This window comes from Seriola dumerili, unplaced genomic scaffold (assembly GCF_002260705.1).
Source record: "Seriola dumerili isolate Sdu_G_001 unplaced genomic scaffold, Sdu_1.0 BDQW01000149.1, whole genome shotgun sequence".
Lineage (NCBI taxonomy): Eukaryota > Metazoa > Chordata > Actinopteri > Carangiformes > Carangidae > Seriola > Seriola dumerili.
Genome location: NW_019174404.1, coordinates 4,864,972 through 4,877,041, shown reverse-complemented (window position 1 = coordinate 4,877,041; position 12,070 = coordinate 4,864,972). Strand labels below are relative to the sequence as shown.

The following is a 12,070-nucleotide window of genomic DNA, read 5'->3' as shown; positions in this document are numbered from 1 at the left end:
TTTCTGTTTTGTCTTTGTTTGCTCAACTTAAGTGTCCAGGTTTTCTGTTTGGATGGTATTGTAGAAACCTCTTCTACCCCCAGATCACCTGTTGGAGCATGTTCGGTCACTTCCCAGCATCTTTGTGTTTGCACAGGTTGATCAAGCAGACAGGCAGGTTTGGTTTCATCACGTAATCTGATTACCTGCTGAAAGATTTGATGCGACTCATCTTGACTGCTGGTCTACTAATAGCAAAGCCTGAAAACGATGTCTCCAATGCAGGCTTGTATTTACCTTTTCAGTGCAGTATCATTAACGACCACAGTCAGGCCAACTGAGCCGTGACAGATGGAATTTTGTTTGACTCTTGCCTGCCGGTAGCTTGGCTCAGTAGGTTTATTTTTTTTCTTTCTTTTTTTTTTTCTTTTTTCTTTTTGGTTCTCTGTACATTAAGATGCAACTGTAGACAAAGTAATTTTTTTCTGTGGTATTTGACTTGATAATTACTTCCCTGGAAAAACCCCAGAAGACACACTCTTTTATAGACAATATGTTTAATTGAGCAAATTAGAAAGAGCCCATATAGCACAGCAGCTGTGTACACACACAGTGGAATCTGCAAGGGAAGCCCTCAGAGCACCAGTAAAGGGATGCAGTGAGAATTGTGAGTATGAAAAAACCTGATTGAGTCAGAAGGCCTCCGTGCCAAAGCAGTGGCTTTTCAACACAGATGCACATAGTTAGCGTGTGTGTGAAACCTCAGAGTCCCTCACTGATCACCCTGCTGCATTGATTCTCCAGCTGCTGGCATATTGCTGATGCACTGGGTTTGCAAGGCTGATATGGTTGGTGGCTTCAGCTGCTCAAAATGTTGAGAATTATAGTCACTCACAAGAATTTTTGGAAAGTCTCACTGGATCACTCATTCAGACCATGTTCTCGCAAAGGATGGCACAGGGTTCAAAACACCAAGAATTACAGAAGTAGCTGACATTAAAATAAGGCAGCGTGATAATCAGACTGATGTAAGGTTTCTGTGGCTGGTTGGTGCTGGCACTGGCTGTGAATCAAAACCATCCGCTAGCAACAAAATGGCTTAAAAACTAAAGGGAAAATATCACATGAACTTACATACACTGACTGCGAGTGGTCAGGCAAGTTTTTTTTTTTTTTTTTTTAATCAGATTGTTTTAAGGTGACCTGTCACACCTGACATAAAACATCAGATTTGTGTTGTTATCTTATCCTCCAGGGCTTTAACAGTTACATACAGGTTCACATTAGGTCTATTTGGTAGATCTGGCTGGTGCAGCAAGCAAAAGTGCATACTCTAAGAAGAAAAGTAGAAAAGATGAAAAAAACATGTGACAAAGACTGGAAGCAAATTTAAATTTGTTGCATGTGACCAATGTTTACTTTTATTATCCATTGATCTGGCAATTATTTATTGATTGTCTAACAGTTTAGATATACTGTTTGTTGCCTAAAAGACATTTTCATATTGTTTATTTTATCTGACCAACAGTCCAGACATATTTGATTTGTTTTAGATTTGGTTATTGGGGGTCGTACTGTAAATGGGTTCAGCATAGGCTTTGATTGCAAGTTTAGAATTCAGTTGCACTACTTGATGGTACAACCGCAACATGAGACATTTGTATTGATGGGATTTGGCCTCCCCACACTAACATAACACGCAACCTACTTGGAGAACTGGAGTTACATCCAGGTAACTTTTATTTCGCCTCGTCCTACTTCCTACTCCAGTGCATTCCCCCTGTTTTTATTCATTTATTCATGGAGAGCAGAAAGCTTGGTGAACAGGCTCGCAGTGGTTTTGCTAGATGTGTGTTCCTGAAAAGGAGAGGAATACCAAGTCTCAGCAAGTCTTCAGCATCAGTGAACTGTAGGAGAAAAGTTAAGCAGCCAATCACAGTTCTCCCATCCCCCATGTGGTATCTCTGCAGCTGCAGCTCTGACATGTAGTTACATTTATGAGGAGGCTGCGTAGCTAAGCTGTTACCCCTTAATGCACAAATACTGTACAAATTAAGCTTATGGTAGCTATATGTGTTCACGCCAGAAATTGATAGAGAGAAAAATCTCAAGTTCTCCTGAAAACTGAGAACGTAACCAGCATTCAGCTACATGTTCATGGTTACTGAAGTAACTCATCCTTTCTGTTTTTTCTTCTTAGGTCTGGTGGAGATCTGTTTGATGCATCCCCTCGATGTGGTGAAGACGAGGTGAGCTGCACGTTAAACCCGGGAAACTCATACATTTGCTCATCTTTTGTTTAACTTTACCTATGGTATACTACTACTACTTACAAGAAAGCCGTTTCAGTTCACATCTGCTATGAATCCTCTTGGTGGGTATTTGGGCCTGTGTAGTGAAGTTCCGCGCATACCACGTCTTTTTTCCCAGCCCAGCGAGCCTGGCCAGCACTACACTCATTCTGCACACAAATGGGCACCAATGCCAAGAGCCTCAGACATTTTGTGGAAAATGAAATGCATCATTTACCCATTCAGTCCCCGCACAATGGTAATGTTTGATGTTTTATGTTTTCAAATCATTCCGATTTTTTTACCTTATTACTTAATTTTAAGAAGAAAACATCAACATTTTTGCTATGGCCTGCGGTTCCAGAGAAAGACAGGGACTTGCAGACTATATCCGATGCCACTGAATGCACTCGCTGAGTTTAATGGATTGTTTTCCGTTAGCGTGTCCTGTTTGTGTGTTATGCAAGAGCGGCAGCAGTCTTGAGCTGTAGAGTGATCAAGAGCCTTACACCACAGTGTCTCAGCCAGCCATAAACAGGTCGTGGGCTACTACTAAAGCTTTATAGTCTTTCACAGGCCCAGCCAAGACCTCTGGCTTCGTTCTGAGCCCCCCTGCCCCATTCACTACTTGTCAGTAAATTGTACTGCTTTTTCTGTCATTTACGGCAGCAGTTTCTTGGTAAATAAATTGCCCGGTTTGCCTTTTAAAAAAGTGAGATGGTTGCACTTTGAAGGCAAGTACCACCACCAGAACACAGAGAAGGAAACGCAGGGATAAAAGCCAAGGGTGAGCAGTGTTGTATTAGTCGATATTTGATACTTTGAAGGCACACGGTGTGATTTATGTTCACGTGTGGAAGCTATGGGGGTTTATTACAGGTACGTCTTGAGCTGTGCCTGTCCGTCCTCACACAGGGTCAGGGTTAAAAGTGCACTCACTATTTTCTTTGTAATGCTTTTCCTTAAAAAGTGGTAAAAGCTGCTCTAAAACTGGACAGGTTTATCTGTGTGTTTTCTGTTTGTATTGCCATGTGTTTACGTTGATAAACGTTCTCTTGCTGAGAATGGGTCTGTGTAAATTGGTTCCTTTTGGTCTTGGTTCAGGGTAATCTCTGGGTGTTTTTTGTCTTTTTTAACAAAATGCAAGCAGCAGACTTTGTTTCTTTTAATTGACATTTAGATAATGTCCAGAGTGTTTAAACAACAGGAGGTTAGTGTGTACTCTGTATGACAGACACACACAGGAACATGCACCATGTATAGATATGTATGCATACTGTACATGCATGTTCACACACTTGTTCACACAGTTAATATCCACACATGAATTCATAAACCAGCATACATACCAGCTAATTGGGACACTGAGGGAGCTGAAATCTATTAGCAGAAACCTTTGGAGCCGAGAGTCAGACACAGACACACCTCCACTGGGTCTCTCTCCCTCTTTTTCTCTGGCATGGCTCTTATTAGGCACCGGCTCCTGCTTTAATGTCCACCGGTCCAAATTGAACAGCAACTGGAGTAAATTTACTTTTTTCCACCAAGTCAGAATCAAAGGGATTTTTTTTTTTCTTTCTTTCTCCCTTTTCCTTTTTTTGGAAAGTAAACTTGACAAAATGTGTACCTGCCTAGGAGCTGATGTTTACCTATTTTCCAAATGGGGGGGGGGGGGGGGGGGGGTTTATCCTTCTCCTCTCTCTCTCTGAGACAGGGAAGTAGGCGGTGGTAAATTACAGATTTAGGATTAGCTGCACCCCACCCACAGACAAATAATGTTATGAATCAAAAAAAAAAATGTCAGGACCATTTGGCAGCTTTTTACTTTAAACAAATACTGATTCATCTTCTGGGATGACTGCTTTGGCAGAATGAATAGCTGTGTGTCTGTGATGTGAAAAAAATGGTGACATACAACTTTCAGCATGATGGATAGCACCAAATTTGGAGTACTTATAAGATAATTTTAAATCAGAGTGGGAAAGTAAGTCCGTTATGACAAAACTTTTGCCTCAGAACATCAGTTTAAAACACTGATGGATAAAATTGCTTTTATAATTGTGAAAATATTTAACTTGACCACACTGGACATTGTTACACATGTGGGACCTAAAAGTGAAAGTCTTGTCAGATGATTCACAATGTGTCTTTTTGCCTTTGTTGTTTCGCTTTGACGCCCCATAGGGAGCTCACTGATCAGTCAAGCCCTGACCCCTGTTACTCACCTTTGCTAACAAGTACATCTATCTTACATCTGAGGGACTCCTGCAGAGCCTACCTTCCATCAGACTGACTTACAACCTCTTTCATCGCTGTGAAAGAGTTGAACGTCTGTAAGTTTCTATTGGCCATTTTGAGATATGCACGTGGATGCATTGCATGTAGTTGTGCGACAAACAAGCTGATAGAGGTTCAATGTCTTTGACAAATTCTTTTACACAAGGATGCTTTGTAAATTGCTATTAAAATACAATTGGCTGTAGCTCGAATTGAACCCTTGAGCTTTCAGTTAGAGAACAGTACCAGTAGTAGAGCTGCAACTAACAGTTATTCTCATCATCAGTTGATCTGTAGACTTTTTTTTATTCACAAATGTGTCTCTGTGTCTGTAAAACTTCAGCAAATAGTGAAATATGCCCCTCACAAGTGTCCAGGGCTCAGGATGTTTGTTTTGTCCGAACAAAAGTCCAAAACTCCAAAACATTAAAGTTACACTTAAGTAAAATAAAAAAGCCCCATTTCGATCATTAATATATTAACAGATTTCTTGTTTTTTGCCCATTGACCTTTCAAGTCTAGTCGTTTTAGCACTAACAAGTACTTTTCCACCACCTGGAATATGGAGACATTGTTACATACTGTGTGTCCTATTTAAAGTGCAGTTTCTTTGAGAATGCAGACACAGCGGAGGGCAGACCAGCGTGAGCCTCAGTACAAGTCATCAGGGGGATTAAGGCAAAATAGCCTAAATCGTTAGGGAATGAAGAGTGGTATGTTGGAGAAGAGTTAGGACATTTATTGGTTTTTATGAGCTATTTGAAGTTTAGGTCAACCATTTATTCCACATACAACTTCACATCTGCAACTGTGACAGTTCTGTTTCTCATTCTTTGGTGCTTTTTAATACATCCAATCCAAAGATTAAAGCAAATCCAGAAATTGAAACATCAAGCTTGTTGTGAGTCACTCTGGATAATGATCAGCCCAAAATGTAAATGTAGCATACTTCACACAAAGTAAATAGTTAATTGCCCCTGACCCTGACCCCCCTCTCCATGGGTAGGGGCAGGAATGTTGGGGTGAAGATGGAGGGTGTGGTGTGGGGAGGGAGGGCAGTCGTCAGTTTAGCAGAGGGAGACAGTGGGACCGGAGTTACAGCTTTTCATTAACCTGGAAACCACCTAGTTACATGGTTCATGGGCTGGTCTCAGCTCACTTGGAGGTAACAAAGGGTGTCGGGCGGCACTTTCTGCAGGGGGCTGTGCGCTCGGGGCACCCCATCTGACTCTGATCAGGTTCTCCCTCTCATTAGAGAGTTGCACTGAGCCCACATTTCCCTTCATGTCGAGATCCTGTTACACGGTGCTCCACCCTTATACACATGCATGCGCAAACATACTCATGCTCATCTGAAAGAAACTTCCTGTCACCCCCTTTACCTTCCGCCCAGAGAGTGAAACCACGCCTTCCTCATGTCTGCGTCTGCCTGAGCAGCCTCTCCTGTCATTGTGAACTTCCTGCCGTTTCCACGGCGAGCACATGATCTGATGTGTTTGCAAGCCCCAAAGATGTTTTTTTATGCAATAACTCTTGACTGAGCCACTCCTCCTACGCCTCTTTTCTCCCTCCACACCCACACTTTCTTCCTCGCTCTCTCTCTTTCATGCTCTCTCATCCTGATTTGCTTCTTTTTCCCCGTTCGTCGTCCATTTTTTTTTTCTCTCTCCCAGATAACCACTCTTCATCCAGCCTTTCAACTCCTCCCGCTGAACATTAACTCTTTCTACTGTTTCCACATTCTGTCTTATGTGGTTTTAGTTTTTCGACAACCATCGTAGTTAGCCTGTTGTTGAATCAGCCACCACTTTTTTTAAATATAAATCTTATTATATAACAACGTCATCAACATCATGTGGAATGCATTGTTTAAACTTCTATCATTACTTCTGAATTTGTAGTTTGTTGAGCGATTATGTAATGTTTTGTTTAAATCCCTGTTGTACATGTGTTTTTAGAAGTTTTGTATTGAATTATGCAATTCTGTAAATTGTGTTGTATGACATGCCTGTCAGAGTCATTGCAAACCACTAAGCCTGCCAGTAGCTTGTTTCAAGCCTGATTAGAAAAACCTGGTACTGGCCCTTGCTCGCGGCAGTATCCATGGCAACACTACCTCCATTTGGTCACAGCACGCATGAAAGTGTGTCCCACTTGGGGGGCTTGAAAGTGATCTTTGATGAGAGCTTTGACAGATGACGTCCAGTCTTTTTCAGGAGCGCGTGACAGCACTGCCCACAGGCTTCACTCCTCCTCTCTGCCGCCTCCACCTCCGTTTGCCCCCAACTGCTCGGTGAACCCCACTGCACTTATGGAGGAATCCCTGACACAATCCTCAAACAGCAGGGCACAAAGCAGCAGCAGCCTGATAGCTGATCTTTCCTTGTAAAGGAGTAGGCAGGTCAGCAGTTGTCAAGCCGGTTCTTAATCCCCCCGGCGTTGTGAGACCGCAGGGCAAGACTTTACTCACAGAGTAAACTCAAACACATGCCGAATCCAAAGAGGATAGCGCAAGCTCAGTTGGTGCATCGCGTCAGTGCACAAGCATAATTGAATTATGAGTCCCTTACAAATTTTTGACAGCAAGTCTTTTCATGAGCAGGGCTGAGCAGCATATTTGGCAGGATTAGATATGATGACTTTGCTCTTGAGTGATGCCTTAATGTTGTTTATGCAAATTATGGCTCAGCTAAATTAATTGCCCATCACATTCAAAATGTTAAATACTGTTGATCATGTTTAAGATGGACCGATGTATAGATAGACCTCTCTGCCTGCCCACCAGACCAGCAGTTATATCATTGAATGATTCTACACCTCCGGATTTCTGTCCAGCGCCAACACAGGGAGCAGTGTGGCCTCCGTGCGGCAAGACAGAAAACTGAGGGTGTGACAGTTTGGGCTGGTGGCCAGTGCATTCAGCATTAATGACAGTTTATATTCTGTCATATACCTGCTATTAGCGTTTCTGTTAACTGTAGCCATGGCCTTTCCATAACCTTAGCCAAGTGTTTCAGATGTCGAACCCGCACCTTAACCATATTTTTAACCTTATGTCATAACCGCAAAACTAACCGTCCTGTAGTGACCATGTACAGATTGCTAGTAAGGATTTTAAAAACACTGGTGTTGGATGTAAAAAGAAAAAAAGTTATCATTGACTGGAATATGGGATCCTTTCTTCCTTTCTTTTGGGTGGGGTGGGTTGGGGGAATATTTGAGTTTTTTGCTGTTTCATTCTCATTTTCTATAACTATGCAAAACACCAAATAAAATAAACCTCAAAATCAAAAGGAAAAAGAGAAACATAAAATTAGAGGGAAAAAAACTCAAACCCCAAAAAGGAAAAAAAACAAAATCACAGCTCAGACATCTTCCTGAACTTCCCCTTTCATCTGTCCAGTATTTAATAAAACAAATTGCTATTGAAACTATCATAGAAAACTATACCACCCTGAGATTTACATAACATGACAATTTGGTCATTCTAATTTATGCCTAATGTGAAATTTTAGACCTAAAAATGGGGCATCCTGGTGGTCCAAGCAGTGCATGATGCATACCATGTAACTGCAACATCCAGTTCTTGTCACCCTGAACTGACAACTATCTAATAAAGGCAAAATGCAGAGAAATAAACTTGCCCATTACTTTTAACGTCGTAACAGATGTCGCAGTTACTCACAGATGTTGGAATTGTAACTAGCAGTCACAAATGGATTACCAAATCAGAGATTTGGGCTATAGATAGAGGTACACATAAGGAGCAGATGTGCATGTCAGTGTGTGTGTGTGTGTCGTATTGGAGCACCTGTAATCATTATCAGTGAAGGGGTTCACATTCCAGTACACTAATTACAGAGTTTAGGCATTGTGTGCTTTGATTTCACTAGACCCTGACTGTGCTGCAACCACAGTGCTGCCCCCCTGCTGCCCCATCTTTTTCTTTCTGACTCTCAAAACTCACACATGCATGTCTGTACATCCTTTATCCCACCTCCATCACCCCTTTTCCAAACTCTTGCCAGCAGGTTTTTTTTCACTTCTGAGTTACTCGGTGAGGCACTTTGAAACTAAAATTGTTGTCACCTTGCCACTAACAGTGGAGGACCGAGCAGCAGTTGCATGGCAGTTTCCAGTGTCGCAACTCTGTGCTCATTAAAAAGTCATTAAGCATGTGAGCTTGCTTTTTCACTTAGTGCTTTGTTGATGCACTTTTGATCATCTGAACTTGAAGTGTTGTACAGACACTTAAAGGCTCAGCATGGTCCCTGCGCCAAACTGTGTGCATTGTGTGCACACGCTCCACAACAATTCATTTGTACATACTGTACTCACAGCAGTCTTGTCCTTGTAGGAGCTGCCTCTGCTCACCGCTGTGAACACATCTATAACAAGCACACAAGAAGGCCGCTCTTGGCGTTGATGAATGAAAGAAAAGCCGCATGTGATGCCTCTTTGTTAAAAAGTTCACAGTAGCTGCATGAGGCCATTACACAGTATGGGTGCTGTTTTCTTCTGCCTGCTTCCTCATTCTTCTCACCTTAAAAAATACATTGAAGAGGCTGGAGGAGGAAGTGATTGGCTCCAGTGTACCGCAGACCAGACGAGCCAAACATCAACAAGGACCCACACGCAGTGTTCGTGGCTGCAGACCATAATGTATCAAATTTTAATAGGCACGTGCTGGGTGATGTATGTAATGGCAGAGGTTTGTTAGTTCACACTGATTTGCAAAGACCATCTCAAGAACCCTGCAGCAGGGCTTACACTTCCTCTATAGCTCCTTGATCTTGGTCTTAAAGTCCGAGGTCCACTGCTTATGCATTTCAAGCTTTTTTTTTTTTTTAAAAAACCTTGGTGTGGTTGCTACTTTCAAAGGTCTGCATCACTGACTGGATCCATAATACTTCATGTCAGTCATGGCAGTGTGCTGCGCTTAAAAATAACTGGTACAGGATTTGGTTGGTGTCCAGTTAATGTGGGTATAACTGGCCCTAAGTCCTTATCCTTAGTTCTTACTCAGTGATACCAGCTGAGGACAAGGTGCATTTCCCTAAGAAAGATGTACATGTCGGATAAATGATGAAAGGAAAGTAAATGGAAAGAGAATACGGAGAGAAAGATAGTCTAAATAAGTATCACCGCACACCCAAAATCTGTCGATTTACAAATGTTTACATAGATTTAGCAACAATAGAGACCCCTGTAAAATCTCATTTGTTTTTTTGTTTTTTTTTTTGGGGGGGGGGTACTTGTTGGCGCCTACAACAGTGTGTCTTGGCCTCTTGAGACATGGCTGAGACAAGACAGTGCAGTGTAGTAATAGTGACTCTCAGGTTTCTCTCTGGGAGCATGCAGGGCAGTTGTCTTCTGTCTGGAGCGCACTGTGTTATAGCCAGTGGTTACCTGCTGTCAGGGGAGTCTCCAAAATCCTGCAGCATTTCCTCACATCAAAGTGGCTGTTAGTGTTTCTTGCCTGGACCAGTCTAGCACCAGGTAACCTATCTTGCATGGACTGCCATCGTCTGTCAAGGCTTGTTTTTCTGTATTTCACCCAGCCATGGGTTTGCATGTTTCTCCTATATTCAAATTGTGAATCGATCTAGTTTGGTTTCTGTTAAAGAAAAGGTCTTGACGATTACTCTTAGGTCTACAGAAAAATAATTCTTTATAAAATTCATGTGGACTGTTTGGAGAACCACTGTAAAAGATTTTTTTACTATTTTATCATACTGTAATTAAAACTACTGCTCTAGCATTAGCACCATAATTTCAGTTAACAGCATTTGGCAGAGGTTAAGAGACCCCAGTTTAAACACCCAAGAAATCCTTTCTGTTATGCAACCACTTACTGGAAATGTCAGCAAGAGTGCTCATTTTTTCCACCTATCTGCTCCACTTCAGCATTAGTGGCTTTCTAAATTTGCTGCAGTCCACTCTAACATATAGAGTGATCTATCAGTCAACCAGAAGTTTGTAATGCTCAAAACATCTGAGTCTCAGTCTTGGCCTGGACCTGCCTAGCCTGTCCTCGTGCTGTTTTATGCAGCCCTTTTCCTGCTCTTCCACGGTAACACAGCCTGATCTTGGGTCACAGAGGTCACAGTATATGAGCAGACATCTGGACCGGCAAACTGGTCTAACATCACCATAGGGAATCAGAGGAGTCAGTTTTATCGGCGTGAGAAAGAATCCAGAATGACAGAAGGATGTCGTAGCCGTTTTAACAGCCAGAGTAACTTTTTCTCCGTTATCCATACCAAAGCTTGTTCCTTAACCCGGGCTATCCCAAGTCCAGTAGACTTCTTGGTGCTGGTGAAAGCCACCCTGGCCTGCTCCAGATCAAGCTCTGGGAGCCTGCCGTGTCACAAGCGCCAAAGGTTTATCACTTCCCCTCTGCTCGCATCTTGCATCTTCTTCTCCTCGACTTTATTTTCCTATTCCTCTCTCCAAAGGTCTGTCTTTATGGGCCTCTTCCTGCCCCGCTCAAACACTTTATTTGGCAGGCACTTTTGTTCAAAACGACTTACAATAAGTGCAAACCACGTTGGAGCAAGAACTAGTTATCAAAGATTTGGAGTGTATCCCAAATAAATAAAGGCATGTTCAGTGCTTAGACATCACGTGTCATACTCTTTGTTTTATACTCTTTCTTCATCAAACACCCTTTTTACTCTGTGAGAGTCAGTCACCACTGTTGTCAACAATGTGTGTTGTTAAAACAAGCAACCACTGGATCCAAAAGGGACCCTTTCATTTTTTTGGTTACACTCTTTGACCCTGAAGCACTATTGGGTGGCTAAGGTCACGATTGACCACATTTGCCATGTTGGAGCGTTTAGGTCGGAAAAGAGCTCTTAACCTCATGTACCAATGCAATGGACTCTTACCATTTTTATGATCCTGCTCATTAAAATTAACTGTCTAGCTGTAAAAAATAGATTTCCCCTTTATTTTGCCCACTGGATTGTCTTATTCACTTCAGATCTAACATGAGAAATTGCTCAACTTTCATCCCTCCCTCCTGGTGATTCAGTTCTTCTCCTTATTCAATCATATTTTGTCTCTCTCCTTTTTGTTGAAGCTCTTGGCATTCCAGCAGGGAAGGCATGAGCAGATCAAGGCTCTCACTGTAGCAACCAATCCAAATACACAGTAACACACATAAATCATAACGTTCATACTTGGAGAAAATTGCACAATTTTAAAAATATTGCAGTATAATATCGGTCAAACGTTTTAGAACACCCACATTTTTCCAGGTTTTATTGAAACTTCAGCAGTTCAAGTCCAGGGAATCACCCTAAATGATACAAAGGTGTAAATTTCCCTAGAAAATTTTCTTTCTCAGTGATTAAGAAATTGGTTAACTTATAGCTTACCTGCAGCAGTGGAAGTAAATGAAGCCTTGAAAGTTAATGCAAACAACTCCTACAGGTGGCCCAACTTTTGTTGAAAAGGTAGACAGACTGTTTGGTCAGGGGTTCGTCCTACTGCAAGATAATGACCCAAAACATCAG

At 42.0% G+C, this 12,070-nt stretch overlaps 1 protein-coding gene across 1 annotated transcript in view; it reads left to right on the top strand.

Annotated features, from left to right (window-relative positions):
• slc25a21 (solute carrier family 25 member 21) overlaps positions 1-12,070 on the top strand; it is an 86,384-nt gene that overhangs the window by 55,830 nt on the left and 18,484 nt on the right. The window contains exon 3 of the mRNA XM_022750661.1: positions 2,180-2,228. Within this exon, the coding sequence (XP_022606382.1) occupies positions 2,180-2,228 (49 nt within the window). The remainder of the gene's footprint in view (positions 1-2,179; positions 2,229-12,070) is intronic.